Source organism: Hypanus sabinus, chromosome 6 (genome assembly GCF_030144855.1).
Source record: "Hypanus sabinus isolate sHypSab1 chromosome 6, sHypSab1.hap1, whole genome shotgun sequence".
Classification (NCBI taxonomy): Eukaryota; Metazoa; Chordata; class Chondrichthyes; order Myliobatiformes; family Dasyatidae; genus Hypanus; species Hypanus sabinus.
In genome coordinates, this window is record NC_082711.1 from 79,880,925 (window position 1) to 79,904,172 (window position 23,248).

The 23,248-nt window shown below is 39.7% G+C and overlaps 1 protein-coding gene across 1 annotated transcript in view; it reads right to left on the minus strand.

Moving 5' to 3' along the window:
* Positions 1 to 16,430: 16,430 nt before the first annotated feature.
* Positions 16,431 to 23,248, minus strand: part of zgc:110045 (uncharacterized protein LOC664755 homolog) — a 182,021-nt gene continuing 175,203 nt past the window's right edge. The window contains exon 13 of the mRNA XM_059972480.1: positions 16,431 to 16,783. Coding sequence (XP_059828463.1) covers positions 16,438 to 16,783 — 346 coding nt within the window. The 3' untranslated portion in view covers positions 16,431 to 16,437. The remainder of the gene's footprint in view (positions 16,784 to 23,248) is intronic.

Consider the following 23,248-nt stretch of genomic DNA (forward strand, 5'->3'; position numbering starts at 1 on the left):
ACATTCCATGAAATTCATTAAACTATGTTAACTGAACTGAAATAGAGTCATACAGCACTAAAAAAAAGCATCTCTCCGGATCACTGTATTTATGCATAGACAATAATTGCAAGCGCACGTTCTGCCTCACTGTGGAAAATTACCTTGGAATGCATTAGATAGTGAATATAACTTTTTTTTAATTAGTTTACAAAATAATTTTCATACTGAATTTGAAACTTGGGCAAAACTCAACAATGCAATGCCATGGTCTACTACCTGAACCACAGAATGTCTGTCATGTATTGCTTCTTTTCAGTGAGCATAGCTCCCCCATGTAATGAAGTTACTTTGATGTTGGCAAGCGGCTAGTTTTGTATAAAAGACATCTGTAACAGTTTGTATGGAAATAATAAGTGAATTTCCCATGAGGAAACCTAACAAATGTAGCTCATTTGCACGAAAAATGTGCTGAATTTTTCCACAGATGCTCTCCATTAACTCATTAAGTTTAAAGTTTTAGTTTAACTATATTGTAAAATATTTTCATCCTTTATTCTCAACATTCCACATGAATTGGTCTTAATCCACACACGAGATGCAGTTCCAGTGTCTAAAGCAATGATATTGAGATTGTCTTTGTGCTAAAAATCTAAGATATAAAAGCCAGCAATCATTTCATCCTGAACAATGTACACTAAAGTAGTAGTGTATAGGATCCCACTCCTCTTCATCCCATTGTCACTGGAGCAAAGATTTCATCTTACACATTGAATATAGAAGAGAACAGCACAAGATCAGGCCATTCAGCCCACAGTGCTGTGCTGAACCAGCTAAAAAGCTAATCAAAAGCACCCAAACACTAATCCCTCCTACCTACACCATGGCCATATCCCTCAATCTTCCTCACATCCATGTACCTATCCAAATGTCTCTTAAAAGCCTCTAGTGTATTTGTCTCTACCACCATACCAGGCAGCGCATCTACCACTCTCTGACCCCCCACATCCCCTTTGAACCCCCCCTCTCATTTTCCATGCATGCCCTCTGGTATTAAACATCTCAACCTTAGGAAACAGATACTCCCTGTCTACTCTACCTATGCCTCTCATAATCTTATAAACCTCTGTGAGAACTCCTGAGCTTCCAGAGCTCCAGAGAAAACAACCCAAGTTTATTAGCCTCTCGTGATAACATATGCCCTCTAAACCAGGCAGCATCCTAGAAACCTCTTCTGCTCCTTCTACAAAGCATCAGCATCCTTTCTATAGTGGGGCAACAAGAACTGCATGCAATACTCTAGATGTGGCCTAAGCAGTTATATAACTTTGCGACATTCCCTCCAGATTTCTGAACTTCATGCCTCAACCAACAAATCAAGCATTCCAAAAGCCTCCTTAACCACATTATTGACCTGTGTAGCCACTTTCAAGGAACTATAAACTCAGATCCCAAGACATCTCTGTTAAGGATCTTGCCCTTAACATTGCACTGTCTCCTTGTATTTGCCCTACCAAGGTGCGACACCTCATTTTTATCTGCACTAAATGCTATCTGCCAATTCTCAGCCCATATCTGCAACTGATCGATATTGTTCTGTATCCTTTGCCAGTCTTCTACACTATCCACAACTCCATCAATTTTAGTGTCATCCGCAAATCTACTAACCCACCCATTTACATTTTCATCCTGGTCATTTTTATACATCACAAACAGCAGAGGTTCCAGCACAAATCCCTGTGGAACTCCACTAATTACAGATCTCCAACTCAGCAAGTCCCTTCAACCATTATCCTGTCTTCTATGCACAAGACAGTTTTGAATCCAAACAGCCAATTCACCATGAATGCCATGCATCTTAATCTTCAGGATTAGCCTCCCATGAAGGACTTTGTCAAACACCTTACGAAAATGCATGTAGACAACATCCACTGCCCTACCCTCATCAATCTCTTGTCACTTTGTCAAAAAACTTACCATGCACAAAGCTCTCACAAATTAGGCCATAGGTTTTCAAATGCTCATTTATCCTATCTGTAAGAATTTTCTCCAGCAATTTCCCCACAACTGACATGGGTCTCACCAGTATCTAGTTCCCAGGATTTTCCCTTGTAACCTACTTAAATAGAGGTATGTTAGCCACTTGCCAGTCCTCGAGAACTTCACATGTGGCTATAGAGGACACAATGATGCTGGTCAAGGGCCCAGCAATCTTGTCTCTTGCCTCCTTCAATAACCTGGGGTAAGTCCCATCAGGCACTGAGAACTTATCCACCTTAATACTCAGTAGAAGGCCCAATATTTACTTCTCCCTGACCTCTCAATGTCCTAACTTTTTTATACACTCAGCATTGATCTCCTGGTCCTCCATGTCCTTTTCTTTGGTAAATACTGAAGCAAGATATTCACTACAGTAACTGTCTCACTCACATTCCTCGCAACCAAGCAAAAGTTCCCCTTTTTATCCTTGAGTGGTCCCACCCTGTCTCCAGTTATCCTCTTACTCCTGATGTATATTTAGAATGCCTTGCGATTCACCTTAATCCTACTTGCCAAGGACTTTTCATAACTCCTCCTGGCTTTCCTAATTCCTTCTTTAGTTCTTTTTGGCTTCTTTATACTTTTCCTTTTTCTTGACGAAATTCATCACCTCTCTGGACGTCCAAGATTCTCTTACCTTTCCATCTCTGTACTTCCTTCTAAATCGGAACACACCTTTCCTGTACTCAGTACAGCTCATCTTTAGTCACCCTCCGCATGTCTGATGTGGACTTATCAGGAGAAAAAGGGCCTTCCCAATTATTGCTTCTTAGTTCCTGGCTAATGCCCTCATAATTAGGCCTACTCCGATTTAAAACCCTCCCAACAAGGACCATATCTATCCTTACCTATAGCTATCCAGAAAGTTAAGGAGTTGTAGTCCCTGTTCCCTAACTGTTTATCCACTGAAAGGTCAGTCACCTGGTCAGGCTCATTACCCAACACCAGTTCCAGTATGGCCTCTCCTTTCGTTGGACTGTCCACATATTATCTTAAAAATCATTCCTGGATACGCTTAAATTCTGTTCCATATAAACCCCTCACACTAAGGTGGTCCCAGTTTACATTAGGAAAGTTGAAATCCTGCATGACAGCTCTATTATTTTTTACACATTTCCTTATTCTGATGAGTTATCTGTTCCTCAATATCCTGGTGGCTATTAGGGAGTCTGTGGTTCAATCCCATCAGTGTAATTGCATCCTTCCTATTTCTGAGTTCCACCCAAATTAACTCAGTGTCTGACCCCTCCATATCATCTCCCTTGTGTGCAGCTGTGATATGGTCCCTGATTAGCAGTGCAACTCTCCCCAATCTCTTTTACTTTCTCCTCCACATTTTCTAAAACTTACAGAAGCTGGTACATTAATCTCCCATTCCTGCCTCTTTCTCAACCAAGTTTCAGTAATGGCTACAGCATCGTAGTTCCATGTACTGATCCATGCTCTGAGTTCATCACCCTTACCCATAATACTCACAGCATTAAAATATATGCACTTCAAAACTATCCAACCCATTATACCTGCTATTTCATTTTTGCCTTTCAGTACTTACCCCAATATTTACCTTCTGGTCTGACCTGTCCCTTACCAACCTGGGCCTCCAGATCCCAGCCCTCTGAAAAACTAGTTTAAACTCTCCCAAGTCACATCTCCCAGCCAGGATATTGGTCCCCCTCTAGTTCAAGTGCAACTCATCCTTCTTCTACAGTTGACCCCCCCCCCCCTTCAGAAAAGGTACCATTGAGCCAAGCAACTGAAACCCATCCCCTACACCATCTCTGCAGCCACTCATTCATCTGTGCTATCACCCATTCCTACCTGCACTAGCCTGTGGTACAGGGAGTAATCCGGGGATTACAACCTTGGAGGCCCTTCTCTTCAGCTTCTTTTCTAACTCTATATATTCATTGTATAGGACTTCATCCCCTTTTCTGCCTATGTCATTGGTGCCAATATGCCCCATGGTCTCTGACTGTGGATAGATGAAATACGATGGAGTCATACAGCCCAGAAACAGTGTGTAAAACTGAATGTTGACTAAGGTCTTTTCCTGAACTAGTCCTATTTTCCAGCATCTTGACCACACCTCTCTGAACCTTTCCTATCCATGTACCTGTCCATATATCTTTTAAATATGACAGTGGTACCCACCTCCTGCACTTCCTCTGGCAACTTATTTCATATATCTACCACCTTCAGTGGAAAAACTTGTCCCTCAAGTCCCATTTGAATCTTTCCCCTCTCATCTTAAACCTATGCACTCTAGTTTCAGAGTCCTCTGCCGTTGTTTAGAGAACTGAAACCTTTCACCTTATCTCTGTCCCTCATGACTTTATAAACTTTTTTCTTTCTTTTCACCCTCTAGAATCATACAAAAGTACAGCACAAAAAATGCCCTTCAAAAATGTCCATTATGTCCATTTAAACTGCTTACGTCCATTGACCTGCACCAGGACCAGAGCCCTCCATACCCTTACCATCCATGTACCTATCCAAACTTCTCTTAAACATTGAAATCAAGCTTGTATGCACCACTTGAGCAGGTGGATCGTTCCATACTCTCATATAACCATCTGAGTGAAAGTTTGCCTTCATGTTCCCCTTAAGCTTTTCACCCTTAATCCATGACCTCTGGTAGTAGTGTCACCCAACTCAGTGGAAAAAGCCTGCTTGCATTTACTATATCTATATCCCTATCAAATCTCCTCTCAATCTTCTACATCGCAAAGAATGAAGTCCTAAGCTATTCAATCTTTTCTTGTATCTCAGGTCCTCCAGTCCCAGCAACACCCTTGTATATTTTCTCTGTAATCTCTTGACCTTATTTACATCTTTCCTGTAGGTAGGTGACCAAAACTACATACAATACTGTACTACAAATTAGGACTCATCAATGTCTTATACAACTTCAACATAACCTCCCATCTCCTGTACTCAATACATTGACTTATGAAGGCCAATATTCCAAAACCTTTCGTTATGACCCTATCAACCCAAGACTATCAATCCAATTAATTATGGACCTGTATTCCCAGATTCCTACCACACTCCTCGGTGCCCTCCTATTCACCGTGAAAGGTCACCAACCCTGGTTGTCCTACTGAACTGCAACACCTCGCATTTGTCTGCATTAAATTCCATCTGCCATTTTTCAGCCCGTTTATCCAGCTGGTCCAGATCCATCAAGCCCTGATAATCTTCTTAGTTGTTCACTAAACCCCAATCTTGGTGTCATCTGCAAACTTGCTGATTCCGTTAACCACATTATCATCCAGGTTGTTGATTTAGATGACAAAGAATAATGGACCCAGCACTGATCCCTGCATCACTCCACTAGTAAGAGGCCTCCAGTCAAAGAGACAACAATCTACTGCCACTCTCTGGCTTCTCCCACAAAGCAAGTGTCTAATCCATTTTACTACCTCATTTTGAATGCTGAGCGACTGAACATTCTTGACCAACCTTGCATGTGGGAACTTGTCAAAAGCCTTGCTAAAGTCCACATAGAAAACATCCACTGCCTTGCCTTCAACTTTCCTGTTAAGTTCCTCAAAAACTCTGTAAGATTAGTTACATACAACCTACCACACACATAGCCATGCTGGCTATCCCTCATAAGTCAATATGTATTCAAACTCTCATATACCCAGTACCTTAGAATACTTTTCAATGGCTTTCCCAAATACAGATGTCAGGTTCAACAGCTACAATTTTCTAGTTTATTTTCAGAACCCTCCTTAAACAACATTGGCTATCCTCCAATCTTCTGGTTCTTCACCTGAAGCTAAGGATGATTTAATATCTTTGTTAGGGCCCTGGTAGGTAACTTCTGCACTTGCCTCAGGTCCTCCTCTTCTGTGATCTGTATAGAGCCATGAAGTTGACGCACTTTTGCCTTACTTTTATAGACTCTGTGTGTCTCTTGAGTAAATACAGATGTAAAAAAAATCACTTAAGATGTCCCCCATCTCTTTGGCTCCAAGCATGGATTACCATTCTGATCTTCCAGAGAACCTCTATGAAGTCACACCCAGCTTCTTCACTCCAGGATTATTCTGTCCTTGCTTTTCCCCAGAAGAGTGTAGTCAGTTCATCTATGCTACACAAAAGTTCAAATTGCATTAGCCACCATTAAAATATGGAACATTGAAGAATGCAATTGCAGATATGGTGATCGTTTTGTGCAACATCGACTGTACACTCATCCCGCATAGTTGCTCCTGAACGTGAAACTAATTTTGTTTCACGTGGCGGAGCATGACAAGGTGGTTCATTCAAAAGGGTAGGATAGGCTCAGGGCTGAGATGAAACTAATGTTGGAGACTAAAAGTTTTGTTGAAGAATAGGGTTTAAAGAAGCATTTAAAAGTGGAGATAAACAGACTCAGACTAAAGTCTACACTGTAGACAGGTGCTCTGAGAATTTGGTTGTGGAAGCTCTGTAATTAGGCATTATAGAGACAGTAACTTTTAGTGAAGATCTGAATCGAAGATTGAAATGAAAGAACAAGATTGGTCTAATATATTTAGGTTAGAAAGAGATGAAGACAAGGGAGGTTGAATAGTTGAAATATTTAAACATTAATTTATCAAATAGGAAAGAAAGAGGAATCATCTAACAATGATGCAGATGTTACATCCATTAGAATTGAGTTAAACAGTAAGAAATCCACCTTTCAAACTGAGGTAGACTCTTGACTGCCAGAGAATGGGAAGAAATTATTGGGGGAAGCACATCTCCAAATGAAATAGTCACAGGCTCTTATAATATCATGGGGGATGTGAACTTACTCCAATGGACCCAAGACATTATGTTTCCTTTGTGAATACTGATGAAAAGTATTCATTTAGGACCACACCTATGGACCCCAATTCCCCTGTCACACTTTTCCCCTTAATATACTCATTTAACATTTTCAGATTTATCTTAATCCTGTCTGCTTGTGACTTCTCCTGACACTAATTTGCCTTCCTAAACACACTGCACTTTTTATACTCTCGGGAGCCCCCATCATTAGTTCAGTCGACCTGTCATCTGCTTCCACATTTTGTCTTCATCTGACGCTCAGCATCCTTTGTTATCCAGAGTTCTCTGTACTTGTTGCCTCTGCCTTTTAGCTTTACAGGGAAATGATGCTCTGAACTTGTTTCTTTTTTGAGTGCCTCGCACTTTGCAGATGTAGACATACTTGCAAGCAGATGCTACCGATCTACCTTTGTCAGGTTGTTCCTTATATTAGTGAGTTGGCCTTACCCTAATTTAGACATCAATTACTGTCCCAGCCCTATCCTTTTCCATAATGACTTAAAAATATACCATGATAGTTGCATGCTACCTACATACAGCACCAAAAAGTCTCCTTAGCACACCTCAAAAATTCTGACCCACTAAGCCTTTAATATTAAGAAAATCCCAATTAATATTTGGGGAATCTAAATCTATATCAATATGATTATCTCTTTTTTTTTGCATTTCTTTGATACCTGCCTGCAATATATTTCCTCTATTTCTTATTGACTGTTAGGAGGTCTGTAAATCACCCCCAGCAAAATGACCCGCACTGTATGTTTCTAATCTCTACTCATACAGCCTTCTAGAGATCCTCCAGCAACACTGAAGTAAAGCAAACAGTGCAACACCTCCACTCCTCTGTCTTGGCTGAAAATTCTATAAGCCTGTGTACCAAGTAACCATTCCTGCTCATCCTTCAACCATGTCTGAGAGATGGCGGTAATATCATAGACCCAAATGTTAATTAAAGTTTTGAATTCAAATACTTTACCAGTTGTACTCCTTCTGTTAAAATCCACGTGACGTAGCTTGCAATTCCCTCGGTGTTCACTTACACATCCATCCAGCTTATTGGTTTTACGAACTTTTTCTCCTCCAAGTTCTTTTACCTCTCCATTTCAACATCTGTTCTAAGCTCCCTTCCCTAGCCAGTGCCGTTTAAGACTTCCAAAGCAAGGTTGTTTGTCCCAGTCTGGTTAAGATGTAACCTATCCTATTTGTACTGTTTGCACCTTCCCCAGAAACTGTCCTAAAGATCCAGGAACCTGGATTCCATCCACCTGCAACCCCACTCCTCCAGTCACATAACTGAAATCCTTCTATCCCTATTCTCAGTACATCATGGCACTGCTATTGCAACACATTGGCTAACAGTAATATGCAATTAATACGATATTCTGAGTATAAGTCTTCCACTTTGATCTTAGCAGATTTTGTGTGAAAAATTGTAAGCATTAGTATTGCATGTAAGCATGCTCTTCTTGCAGATGAAAACTATGAAGATAATTTAGAAATAACTGAATTCAGTTTGCATAATAGTTGCATAAGTAGTGAAAAACTGGAAATTAATTTCCAAAGCTGAATTGGATAACAAGTTTCACTGCACAAAGCCACTGAAAAGGTGTACTGTGAACATTGAGATTATACATTATTCCTGTGTAGAACACGACTAAAAGAACCCATTATATCTTTTCCAACTCTGGGACATCCATATGTATCACAAGCAGTAAGGTGTTTTCAAACTACAATCATTGCTAAGCAACCTCCCACAACTAACATGAAGGTACAGTGGTGAGCATCAATGATACAACAGCACTAGTACACCAAGGACCAAACTATCAAATCATAAAAAGGTGAAATATAAACAGAGTTAAAAATGCATAAATATGACCAGAAAACTAGTGGATTTTCATAAAAACACATCTAGCTCTCTAATGTCCATTTCCACTGAGAGGAATATACAACTTCAGACACACCAGGATGGTTGCCAGGCTGTTTAAGATCAATTGCAAATGGACAGTAAAGTTTGTCAAAATGTTCCATTCTCCAAAAAAAAGTATCAAATATTCTTCCTTAGCATTATTAATGGGAAAATATTGACCAGCAAACAGGCAGGACTCCTCTACTTCAGAAAGCATAAAACAATCTTAAGTAAATCTTGTTCTCCCACCTTACACTCAACTGAAAAGATCACAGTAGTTCATGGCTTGATATCTAAACAAAGACACGTCTAACAGTGCAGTACAGTGTACTACCTTGGAGTACCAGGCCAGATTTATGTGCATACCTCTGAAATGGGACTTGTGTTCTGACTTTCAAACAAGAGTACTGCCAACAGAGGCAGAGAGGGGGAATGGAATGGCAACAAAAGCCTTGAATCTCTTTGAATAGAACATGCAGACACCCAGTGAAAATGGCTGAAGGCATGCACTGCCTTAGTGTGAGTGGGAGAGGGAGAGGGAGTGAATGCATCATCTGTCAAGATGTTGTATAATGTGAATCAGCTGTGCTGACCCCTGCATCCAAATTCTAAATTGGAAATCAAATCAGGTGAAACACACTCCTGGGATGCAAAAATCATGAAATTAATTCCACAGGTCTGATCTTCAAAAAAATGCATATTTCCCCAATTGAACTAAATGACAGTTTAAAAAAGCCGTTTCAACAACATGCTACCTTCTAAAGAAAACATGACGAAAATACTGAAATATTGAATCATCTACCAGTTAACATAAAGAAAACAAATCCTAGTCATGATGAAGTGAATTTGCAATCACATACATTCTTTCACACATCAAGGGCATTGAAGCATTTTTAAGACAGTGTAATGTCCGGCAGTGAATTTGGGCATAGCAAGATCACAACTAAATAATACATTCTGTGATTTTATTGACATTGCTTGAGTGGTAACTGTTCACCACTCAACTATTAGAATTTCCTATTCCATTGCAGTGTGTTGCAAGAATTTTTTATGTGACATCCCAAAAGCAAAGCAGAACTCGATTTTAACATCTTGTTCAATTATACATAGAAACACAGTAACAGCTTATACAAGGCCTTTAAGAAGGCAAATCTCTCCGAAAGCAGTCAAAGGAATATTAGAATATACAGTTTGACTCTGAGATGCAACAAGAGATTAGGTGAAAGAAATTAGACCTTAAGATACAGCTGAAGGTATGGCAGCCCATAACTTGAGATTTAGTGACATACACTTGGGCTAAAGAACAGGCCAGCATAATGGATGAACAGGAATGGTATACTAAGGAGTATCAAAGGAGAAATTAAAGAAATTCACCAATTTGTTACTTTATCATATTTAATACAGCTATTGAAGAAACACATCTTTAAACCAGTATTTTGTAGAAGCCTGTCAGATATCAGACAGTTTATTAAATATAATTTCCATAAACATTTGAATAAAACTCATAACAAGCAATTGTAAATGTGCCATTTCATGATATGGCTCACTGATTTTAGGTTTCCTTAGGTGCATTTTTAATTATAAAAATCATAATTTTAAAGTTGCTTTAATATTTATGACAGAGGGCACAGAATTGGATTTGTACCAGTCTATGCTTTGTAAGAGTTGCTAAAAGATTAAATCCCCTGAAAAATATTGAAACATTTAAATAACATCAGCTATAAAAAGATGCTTAAAATTGTAGGAATAATGTAGTAACCTATTTAATAATCGAGCCATCAAAAGCATTTATTTCCCAATATTAAGATCAGAGTTTGAAATAGTAGATTCCTTCTCTTATTCTGTAGATCAAAGTCCATAGAAATCATTTTTCACTTGAGCCAGTGCGAATGTTGTCTTGTGACTACTGATGGTACATTACAGAGCCCCCAAGCCAGAAACTTCTGAAGTGAGCCTAAAATGCAGGAACAAAATCAAGAAAAACAGAAAAGCAAAGTCCTTCTCAACCTTGTAATTTTGTTGAAATACAAATCGATGATTCATTTGCTTATCCTTACAGTATTTACAACAATAAGTAAGAACAGGATCTTAGGATAAAAATTTGCAACAAATGCTCAAGAGAACATTGTTAACTGGATGAGATTTTTAAACATTACTTTTAAATATTTCCTTTATTATATACAGACAAACAAAACACTAAAGTAAACAACACCATATGAATTCAGTTCTAACTCTAAAATACAAATCAGTGCAATTCTGCTAAAGTTGTAGAGAGCTCCAGAATACAATATACATTGCAATACTTACTGTCCTACACAACTATATATTAGAATGTGATTTAAAATATCATTTATTAATCAATGTTGTATTTGCATTTTGCTTCTTTTCCCTCTAATATATATTCAAATACTCTCAACTGGGATGAACCTTTATATGTTATGACTGATGAGTATTTGAATTCAGAGAAATACAAATGTGATAGTACTATATCAGTGCTCCAAAACTAAATTAAAACAAGATGAATGGGCAAAACCAAACAGTTAATATTAACTAGTTCCAACAAAAAATGACCTAGTACTTGGTGAAATTTAATTAATTAGTGAATCAGCACTATTTTCAAAGCATACAATTCATACTTCTCATCTTATGCCCACTCCTGAAGATGAATCCCATTCTTTCCAGTTTGTTTTTGTAAAAATATCCAGAGATCAGTCCGTTGATTGAACCTGCAATGGTTTTTCTTTCATTTGATTACTTACTCCCCCTCATTCTTTCCTTCAGGTACTTTGTCTAAAGAACATTTATTAATGTAAGAAATTTCAAACTATTCAGCCTGAAGACAGCACTGCTGTGTCTAATAATTAGTTCATCCTGGTGTCCACATGGATTCATTATAAAAGGGGGTTGTGAAAAGCAAACAGAAGGAACAATTCTGATCAATTTTACCTATTGGTAATTGGATTATGAAGTTGCTATTTACATTCAACTAAGCACTGATAGGCACTCAGCCAGGAACTTCCTGATCTAAAAGGCATTGACATTCTTTGGATAAGTTTGCTATCCTGGAAAGAACCTGTTTTATTTGTGATATTTCTAAAACTGGTCTAGTATATTTTTCCTCCAGATTCCTGCAGAAGCATTTGTTGTAGCTTCAGCCCATTGTGAACCCCTAACTGATCTTAATTTATATTAAACAAGAGAAAATCTGCAGATGCTGGAAATCCAAGCAACACACACAAAATGCTGGAGGAACTCAGCATCTATGGAAAGGAGTACAGTTGACATTTTGGGCAGAGTCCCTTAATTCCTAACAGGCAAGTATACTGCCTTTTATATATTCTGAGATACACACAAACGTACAATACAGTTGTAATATATATTCTTCGCCATCCACCACATATTAGCAATGCACCTTGACTCATATTTGCCTGTAACATACTGGTTATAGGAAACCTTTTTACCTACCACATGAGTTTTCTGGGGTCATTTTGGTAGCAGGTAGATACACTCCACCTCAGGCCAATGTCAATCAGGCTTTGGATGATCTGAGCAATGAGATCAACATGCATGAAACAGCGCATCCTAATGCCTTCAACATCATTTTGGGAGATTTTAACCAGGCCAGTCTGAGAAAAATCACTAAGCAATTACCATCACAGATCACTTGCAATACCAGAGGAAACAACACACTGGACCATTTCTACACCACCATCAAGAATGCCTACCATGCTAGTCCACACCCTCACTTCAGTAAGTCTGATCACCTGGCTGTACTTCTACTCCTGGAGTATAGGCACAGACTGAAGACTACAGCACCAGTAGTGAGGACCAAGAAGGTATGGACAAGGGAAGCACAGGAGTGCATACAGGACTGCTTTGAATCAGTGGACTGGACTGTGTTCAGGGATTCATCTTCGAACCTGTATGCTGCTGTCAGTACCTCCAGTTGAATTTTGTCTTTTTGTGTGTTTCCCTCCAGTCTGTGGTTTTGTATTGCCCTGTGCTCATTTGTTTTCATGCCCCATGTGCTCCTGCCCCACTCCTGCTCTACTCCAGCCCCTGTATTACTGAGTACTCCGCCTCTCACCTGTTTTTCATTATTACCTGTTTTGCTGCCACTTCTATTTCAACGTGCTCCTCTCAGTTTATTGCTCAGTGTATTTCAGTCCTGTGTTTTCACCTATTTGTTGCCAGATTGTGCCAGTGAATTTTCGTGAGCCTTTCCAGCATTCATATCTGAACTCTGTCCGTCTGAATATCGACTCTGCCTGTTTCCTGATTCTGGTTTTTGGATTTCTCTGGATGTTTTGACCTCTGCCTGAACTTTGACGCCGACTTTGTTTGCACCTCAGGATTTGTTACTCAATTAATATCACTGCGTGCAGAGTACTGGGTCTGCGATTGGATCCCTGTCCAGCACCCTGACACCTGCAGTTATTACTGACTTTATTAAAACCTGTGTGGATGAGTGTGTGCCTACAAAGATTTCTTGTATATTCCCAAGCCAAAAGCTGTGGATGAACCTGGAGGTACCTTGCCTGTTGAAGGCTAGATCTGTGGCATTCAAGTCTGGTGACCCAGGTCTATACCAATAAATCACATATGATTTGCAGAGGGCTATTTCAAGGGCAAAGAGACAATTTCAAACAAGGTTGGGGGCAACATCGGATGCATGGCAACTCTGGCAGGGTCTACAAGACATTATTTCCTACAAAGCAAAACCCAATAGCATGAATGGCAGCGATGCTTCACTACCAGATGAACTCAGTGCCTTCTATGCCCGCTTTGAAAGGGAGAACACAACTACAGCTGTGACGATCCCTGCTGCACCTGATGACCCTGTGATCTCCGTCTCAGAGGCCGATGTTAGACTGTCTTTAAGAGAGTGAACCCTCACAAGGCGGAAGGTCCAGATGGAGTACCTGGTAAGGCTCTGAAACTTGTGCCAACCAACTGGCAGCAGTATTCAAGGTCATTTTCAACCTCTCACTGCAATGGGCAGAAGTTCCCACTTGCTTCAACAAGGCAACAATTATACCAGTGCCTGAGAAGAATAATGTGAGCTGCCTTAATGACTATCGCCTAGTAGCACTCACATCAACAGTGATGAAATGCTTTGAGAGGTTGGTCATGAATAGACTGAACTCCTGCCTCAGCAAGGAGGCATTGCACCTGGACCCATTGCAATTTGCCTATCGTCACAATAGGTCAATGGAAGACACAATCTCAATGGCTCTCCACATGGCTTTAGACCACCTGGACAACACAAACTCCTATGTCAGGATGCCGTTCATCGACTATAGCTCTGCATTTAATACCATCATTCCCACAATCCTGATTGAGAAGTTGCAGAACCTGGGCCTCTGTACCTCCCTCTGCAATTGGATTCTTGACTTCCTTACTGGAAGTCCACAATCTATGCAGATTGGTGATAACATATCCTCCTCGCTGACAATCAACACTGGTGCACCTCAGGGGTGTGTGCTTAGCCCACTGCTCTGGTCTCTGTATACACATGACTGTGTGGCTAGGCATAGCCTAAATGCCATCTACAAGTTTGCTGATGATACAACCATTGTTGGTGGAATCTCAGGTGGTGACAAGGGGGTGTACAGGAGTGAGATATGCCAACTAGTGGATACATGCTTAGCCCATTGCTCTACTCTCTCTTCACTCATGACTGTGTGACTAGGGACAGCCTCAAGGCCATCTATACATTTGTAACAACCTCTGTTGTTGGCAATATCTCAAATGGCAAAGAGAAGGTGTACAGGAGTGAGATGGATTGGCTAGTAGAGTGTAATAACAACCTTGTAGTCAACGTCTGCAGGAGCAAGGAACTGACTGTGGAATTCAGAAAGAGGAAATCAAGGAAGAATGCCACTGCTCATCGTTGGGTCAGCAGTACAAAGGGTAACCAGCTTCAAATTCCTGGACGTCAACATCTCAGATGATCTATCCTGGACATTGATGCAGTTATGAAGAAGCCACACCAACTACAATACTTCATTTGGAGCTTGAGGAGAATTTTTAGTTAAAAGTTAAAGTCTGTCCCGAGTCTTATAGGCTCATCAGGCCGGTGCTTATTCCAGTTTCCGTGGCACGAAGCGACTGAGAGTACGAGACCCACCCCCGGATAGGATGTCAGTCTATCGCAAGGTTCATGAGGAGATTTGGAACATCATCAAATACTAGCAAATTTCTGCAGATGTACCACAGAGCCCATTCTGAGAGGTTGCAGCACCAACTGGGAGAGAGGCATCAAAAGAGGCTGCAGTCAGCTCCACCCCACCATCAAGGACATCTTCAAAAGATGGTGCCTCAAGAAGGTGACATCTGTCATTAAGGACTCTCACCATCCAGGACTTGCCCCCTTCTCATTACTAATAGCAGGGAAAAGGTTCCGGAGCCTGAAGGTGCACAGTCAATGTTTTAGGAGCAGCTTCTTGCCTTCCACCATCAGATTTCTGAATGGTTCGTGAACTCATGAACACCACGTCACAAAGCAACACACACAAAATGCTGGAGGAACTCAATAGGTCAGGAGGCATCTATGGAAATGAATGGACAGTCAACATTTCAGGCCAAGAGCCTTCTTCCGGTAGCTTTAAATTGGAAATAGGCAGTCAGTATGTTATTGCAATACCGGTAAGAAATTGTCTTTGTTTTCATCTACACAATTAAAATCAAACTTATCAATACTATTTTTCATTCACTGCATGCCATGAAACAAATAAAATGACTGAAGACTGCTTTCATTGGACAAATAGGCTGGGACTGTGTTCCATAGAGTGTAGTAGACTTAGAGTGTAGTGACCTTTACAGATTTACACAATGATGAATGACATAGAGAAGGTAGACAGACATGTTCTTTCCCCCCTATATAACTACCACTCAAGTTTGTGGAAGAGGATGTAATGACAGAATTTAAAAGCCATTTGGACAGGTTCATGGACAGGGAAATGCAGACAGATGGGATTAACTCAGATAAGCATCGTGGTTGGCAAGAATGAGGTGGGCTGAAAGGTTTGTTTCCATGCTGTTAGATTCTATACATCAATGAATTTAAATCAATCATATCGATCTTCCCTATGTCACTGAAAACTGTTGCAGACGTTCATCTTTACAGCTTGGAGATACAAAATCAGATGAGTAGAGATAAAAAAAAAACAGAAAGAACTTACTATTTGTTACCACAACACCATACCATTTGTTCTTCCACCTACACTAGTGGAAGATTAATCAAACAGATTGGAGTATTGTCCATTTCTCATTGCTCAATTCACCACCCCATATTGCCACAGTTTTCCACCTCAAGGAAGATTACCTATTATTACAGTTATTTTAATTTTCCTTGACTTGTTCCAAGTATCTTCACATTTTACAATAATTCACCTTTGCAAATCCCATTTTTGAAATGTTCTTTACATAGTTTTAATAATTGGCATCTACTGTAGAAGTAGATCATGGCATTGAACATCTATCAATTTATTGTTTTGGCCATTTTACCCCAGATTGTTGGAAAATAAATTCTTTTTCTCATAAAATAGGTCAGTAAGCTGTTGGAACTAGTTGCATCACTTGTTAAAAATAGTGGAAGGTGGAAGACAATTTTATGAGTTAATAGTTACATTACAACTGAATAAAGTTTAAAATGCATTTATCTTCTACCACACGATTTAGGTAGAGACAGGAAGAACATTCCTTCAATATGGAGCAAACTTCTGCCGACCACATTTCTTAACACCGCTCGCCGATGGAACTTTGGGAGAATAAGCAGATACATCTGTGGTCCCTGCAGCAGCAGCGGCATTAAGTGCCAAGAGTGGAACAGTTCTCATGCCAAGCAGATTGGAGACAGGTACAGCATAGTTGGGTGTTGGTAAAGGGGAAGGGATGTTCACATTTACCACAGAAGCAGCTGCTGTCGCTGCTAAAACAGCCACAGAGGTGGGGGTGGAGGAAGGGGGAGCAGACTGAGAGAGGTTCATGTTCAGGTCAACAGGGTTGATGACGGAAGCAGTCTGGGTGCTGACTTTAGCCATCTCTAAGCTGCAAGTGAAGAGAGGAACAGGAACAAACAGTTGGGTAGGACAAGCCAGGGTAAGGGAAGGAGGTAAGAAGGGAGCAAACAAAGGATGGGATTAGATTGGTGAACAGATGGAAGAGGCAATGGGAAGGAAAAAGTGAGAAATGAGGGTTGAGGGTGAGAGGGAAACATGTTAAAAAAGAGAAATAACAAAAGGATATTTCACGGCTTGATGAGACTTTAATTTAAAAAGATCAGAGTCTCAATATGGCTTGACATGAATGAAAATAATCTGAGGAAAAGCACAATGACTAATGATGAAAAAGCAAACTTAAAGATCAAGAATTCAAAATAATTTAGATTTTCTTCCAAAGAACAAGTATATCTGAGTTATAAATGTTATAAAATCTTTTTGTTTGATCCCACACACATTACCATAAGTATCCATTTCCAATTCTTCTATATGACTTTGCAAATAAAAAGATGATGAATTCAATTAATTTGAAGCTGGGGTTTCTCCATTTCCTGAATGGTACAATGCACATAAATAATTGCTGTCTTATTCTATTTGAAAGAGGAGAATTAAAATCCATTTAGAATTATTAACTGTACTTAGTAAATCAAATTTACACAAGGATACTAATGGTGAGTGCAAAGATACATTGATAAATTACTAGTATATAAAGAATAAATTAAATGAACATTTTCTTGCATTTCATATTTATATCACATTATGTACATTGTACATTTACACAAGTGTAACATATATATATATATATATATATATATATAGTTTTTAAATTTAGTGATAGAGCAGAATATGCCGTTCCGACCCTTTGAGCCAGGCAACCCCAACAGCCCCGATTTAACTCTAACCTAATCACTGGGCAATTCACAACCTAGTCGATATGTCTTTGGGCTGTGGGATGAAAATGGAGCACCCAGGGAAAAGTCACACATTCTATGGTGAGGATGTACAGACTCCTTACGGATGACGCCGGAATTGAACTCTGAATTCCGATGCCCTGAGCTGTAGTAGCATCATGATATCTGCTACGCTACCACCCAGGTAGAATATCAGTTGTCTTGAAAACTAAACAGGATTTAGTTTATGAGATTATAATTACATATTTACTGACAAGTGGATACTTAGCTATGCCAACTCATTTTCCAGAAAGTCATTTAGATTTCCTTTTGGCTTTACAGTTTCTTTAAATGTTGCAATTAACAACATCAAAAATATTGCTCCAAGGACCTTACAGACATTGTAGCAAATTGATATTCTTAAATTCCATACTGAACATTTAATATTGCATGTTGTTTTAAATATCTAGAATACAATTTGGGGGTGGACAACATGCAGTCAGACCCTGGTTTTACAGATCTACAGGGAAATTCAAGTTGTTCTCCTCAATGGAGCGTCATTCATTCTATCTTGATTTTATTCCTTTACCACACACATAGCTGCTGTACTGGGCTTTCCAACTGTCGCACATGTGCAGTTGATGATGTCATTGCACACTTCCTGTGAGCATCAAAGCAATGACAGCTGACCAGCCCATAATAATGGGGTACACACCACTGCAAGTGTGAGGGCTGAGCTGCTGGTAATTAAGAGACAGATGTTTGGCTTTAGCATAGGGTAAACTCCATGCAACTTCAACAGAATGAAAAATTGATCTAAAGTAAGGTTTGTAATAACCAAGTTGGCCATACAGAGGTATGAATGTATGACCTCTGAATTACAGAGTCAATTTAAAAATGACCACACAAATACAATTGATTTGATATTTTTTTCTTGGCTTTTCCATCGGTTAGGGCTTTATACTTTTAAGTAAGCTTTTGTTATTGAAAAACAATTAAATAACAATGAAAATAACCTTGATTAGTCAGGGCATGAAGGGATATGGGGAGAGGGTAGGAGATTGGGATTGAGAGGGAAATGGATCAGTCATGATGAAATGGTAGAGCAGATTCGATGGGCCAAATGGCCTACTTCTGCTCATCTATCTTATGGTCATAAGACCTTCCCTTCAAGTATCTGCTGCAAAATTGCCCACAGAGAAACAGTTACATTTGAATAATAATGTTTACACCAAAGGTATAGTCTCTGAATTGAAAGGCAAGAGAATTCACCTTGGAACATTCTCTGCATCATATGAAGTAGCAACACAATTAGATTTTTAACACCTTCTTTCAAGACTAACTTCAGCATTTGCACAGTTAAAGTTATCCCATACATGCATTTTTATCATGTTTCGCATCTAGAAAGTCTGCTGCAAAGCTAATCTTTCGTGACAAAATAATTTACCTCAGCTAGAATTAACAGCTAAAGTTAAATTAAAAATTTCAAAGCATTGAACAGAATCAGTGATATAGGCAGATCATGAAAAGATGTAAGAACAAAGATGTTGTGATGGAAAATTTTAACATCCCCAGTATTGACAGGGACTACGTGCAAGGGGCTTAGATGAAACAGAATTTGTTAGCTGCTTCCAGGAGAGTTTCTCAAAATAACACATTTAGGGAATATACTAGACTTTGTACTGGAGAATTAACCTGGTCAGGTGATTGAATGGGTTTCAGTGGCTGGGCCTATATGTAAGGTGGTCATAACTTGATACATTTTCAGAAGCAGCTTTGCCTTGTTGTTATCCCACTTTGTGGTTTTTGTTTTGTACTATTGTTATGAATGCAACACAGCTCTGAGGGGCCGAAGGGTGCGGGGGAGCCCCCTCCTTTGTGAGAATTGCAAGAGCATTATTGGGTTGGGTCAGAGGACCCAAGAAATGAGAGAGAGAGAGAGAGAGACCTGGCTATTGTCTCCTGGAGACGACGTTTGTGGATTGGGGACTATGCTATGTGCAAGCCCTTGGGCAAAGTGGGCTGGTTGAGAGAGAGATTGCATCACCCCAACCTGATTGACATCTACTACCCGGCGAGTTAAGATAAAAGGGGGGGGGCTGTAGGGACAGCCCCTCAGATGCACCAAAAGAAACCCTAGTGATCCCATAATAGCGGGAAGCCATTTGAAGGAAGCCACGTGCATTCGGTTCCTTTGCCTGGGGGCTGGTGGCTGGTACCACGGAAAACGACTTGGAACTAACAACAGGGAACCAACTCCCCCGACGCAACGGATTGGCCTCATAAAGACCCAGGCAAGTTTCAAACCGTCTCTCTTAAACCCAAAGAGCTACAGCTTGAAAGGACTGTGACTTTTATCTTTCCATCAGACAATACAATATCCCCTAGACAAACAGTAGAGCTATTGCTTAATTGATGATTATTATTATACCTGCGTTTTTAGATTGAGTATTGATGACGTATTTTATCTGAATGTCTGTATTAATCTTATTTTTGTGCCCCTTTATAAATAAAGACTTTTAAACATAGTACCATCAGACTTCAACGGGCCTCTCTATCTTTGCTGGTAAGTGACTCCGTTACGGGGTTCGTAACACTATATACTCAACTCTACCATCCATCATGTGCTTTGCTTGCACTGAACCTTGAAATAATGGAGTTGATATTGTTATCAGCATATCCATTCAATTCAATTAGTTAGAAAATCTGAAAAATATTGTGTTAATGTTAAGGCAACTTGGACACATTCTATGAGAAAATTTGCCGTTTTCAGTCAGTTTCTGCATGTTGTGAAGTAAAATTAAAAGGAGTTTTACAATTTTTCTTAGAGGTTTCTACTTTGGGTTTAGTCTCTGCTTCAAGCAAAGTGAAGTTATTAAATTGCTCACCTACTGTTTAGAAATGTTTCCTTACTTGATTGTCAATAAATAGTTTTCAATACAGAATCAGGAAATTGGAGAATTCTTCAGTGTGTTGAGTGTGGCTGTATTTCCCCCCCCCCCCACCCAGGAAATGTATGGTAAGTGGGAGATATTCAAATGTGAAATATTGAGACTACAGAGTTTGTATACTCTTGTTAGAATAAAAAGCAAGGCTAACAGGTTTAAATAACATTGTTTTTCGAGGGATATTGAGGCCATGATTAAGAAAGAGATCCATAATAGGTACAGGAGGCAAGGGACAAATAAGGTGCTTGAGGAGTATAAGAAATCCATTGAATACTTAAGAGAAAAATCAGAACTAAAAGAGGGTATGAGGCACTTCTAGCAGACAAGGTGAAGGAGAATTCCAAGGGCTTCTACAGAATTATGAACGATAACAAGGGACAAAGTTGGTCAACTTCGCATGGAGCCAAAAGAGATAGGGGAGATCTTAAATTTTTTTTTTGCATCTGTATTTACATGAGATGGACACAGAGTCTGTAGAACTGAAAGAAAACAGTTGTGAGGTCATAGCGCTATTCTGAATAACAGAAGAGAGGTGCTTGCTTTATTGTGGCAAATCATGGTGAACATGTCCCCAGAGCCTGACAAGATGTCCCCTCAGACCTTGTGGGAGGCTAGTGTAGAAGTTGTAGGAGCCTTGGCAGATGCATTTAAAACATTCTTAACCACAGGTGAGGTCATAGAAGATTGGCTGATAGATAATGCTCCATTGTTCAAGGAAGGTTCTGAGAATAAGATAGGAAATTATAGGCTGGTGAGCCTGGGGTGTCAGTTGTGGGTAAATTATTGGAAGATATTCTAAGGGACAGGATATATTGTACATATATTTGCAATGATAGAGTCTGATTAAGGAAAGTCAATATGGCTTTGTGCTTGGTAGGTTATGTCTAATCAATATTTCAGTGTTTTTCCAAAGAGGCCATCAGGAAAGTTGATGAAGGAAAGGCAGAAGATATTGTCTACATGGACTTTATCAAAGCTTTTGACAAAGTCCTGTATGGGTGGCTCTTCTAGAAGGTTCTGTCATTGTTCAGGAAGTAATAGTGCATTGGATTCACCATTGGTTTAGTGAGAGAAGACAGAATAGCAGATGACGGTTGTCTCTCTGACTGGAGGCCTCTGATCAGTGGTGTGCTGCAAAGATTGGTACTGGGTCTGTTGTCGTTTGCTATCAATATTAATTATTTTGATGACAATTTGGTAAATTAGACCAGTCAGTCTGTGGATAACAAGGATATTGGAGGCATAGTGGACAGTGAGGAACTCTATCAAAGTTTGCAGCAGGATCTGGACCAGATAAGAAATGGCAAATGGAATTTCATGCAGACAAGTTTGAGGTTTTGCACCTCAGAAGGTCAAACCAAGGTAGGACTTACACAGTGAATGTGTGAGGGATCGAGAAGTGCAGTAAAATAGAGGGATCTGAGAATATAGATCTAGAATTTGCTGTAAGTGGTGTCGCAGCTTGATAGGGTTGTATTGAGAGCATTTAGCACATTGGCCATCTCAAATCAGAGTACAGAGTACAGGAGTTGGGATACTATGTTTAACTTTCATGAAATGTTTGTGACCAAATTTGGAATATTGTATACAGGAAAGATGCTGTATCAATAGGATTGAAAGAGTACAGAAAAATTTACAAGTGTCTTGCTGGGACTTGAGGACTTGAATTATTGGAAAAGTTTGAATAGGTTATTCCCTTGGAGTCCTGGAAAGTGCGAGGAGATTTCATAGAGGTATACAAGTGTTTTGTGGGGTAATAAATAGGGTAAATGCAAGTAGGTTTTTGCACCAAGATTGGGGGGGGGGGGGGAATTTAAATTTAAAAAAAAACTATAAGTCACAGATTAAGGGTGAAAAGTGAGATATTTAAGGAGGGAAATCTATTCAATAACCGTTAAGAATTTGGGCTTCAGTACTTCCTTGTGCAACTGGATCCTCAATTTCCTCACTTGTAACCCCAGTCAGTTCAGATAGGCAACAACATCTCTGCCACAATTTCTATTGGCACAGATGCACCACGAAGCTGTGTTTTTAGCCCCCTGCTATACTCACTTTATATCTATAAGTTAGCACAGCTCCAATGCTGAATTTAAGTTTGCTGATGATACCACTGTTGTTGGCCAAATCAATATCATATCAGATGATCTGTCCCAGGGCCAACATGTAACTGCCATAGCTTGCGAGGTTTGTGTAGATTCAGCATGTCATGAAAAACTTTGACAATTTCCTATACATCTGCAGTGGAGAGTATCCTAACTGATCGCATTGTGCTCTGGTACGGAACCACCAGTTCACAGTAATGGAAAACTCTTGATACAGCCTATTCCATCACTGGCAAAGCTACCTCTGATCCTCCAATGAGGACTGGCTCATAGATCTCTGGTTTCCTCCTCCAGAACTCAGTAATCAGCTCCTGGTCTTGCTGACATTGAGTCAGAGGTTGTTGTTGTGGCATCACTCAGCAGATTTTCAATCTCCCTCCTATGTGCTGATTCATCACCACCTTTAATTTGACCAACAACAGTGGTGTCATCAGCAAACTTAAATATGGCACTGGAGCTGTGCTTAGCCTCATAGTCATAAGAAGTTATTGAGGCCAAGGTCTTGAAGCTTATTCATTAGTTTTGAGGTGATGTTAGTATCAAATGTTAGTAATAAGGAGCATCTTGATGTATG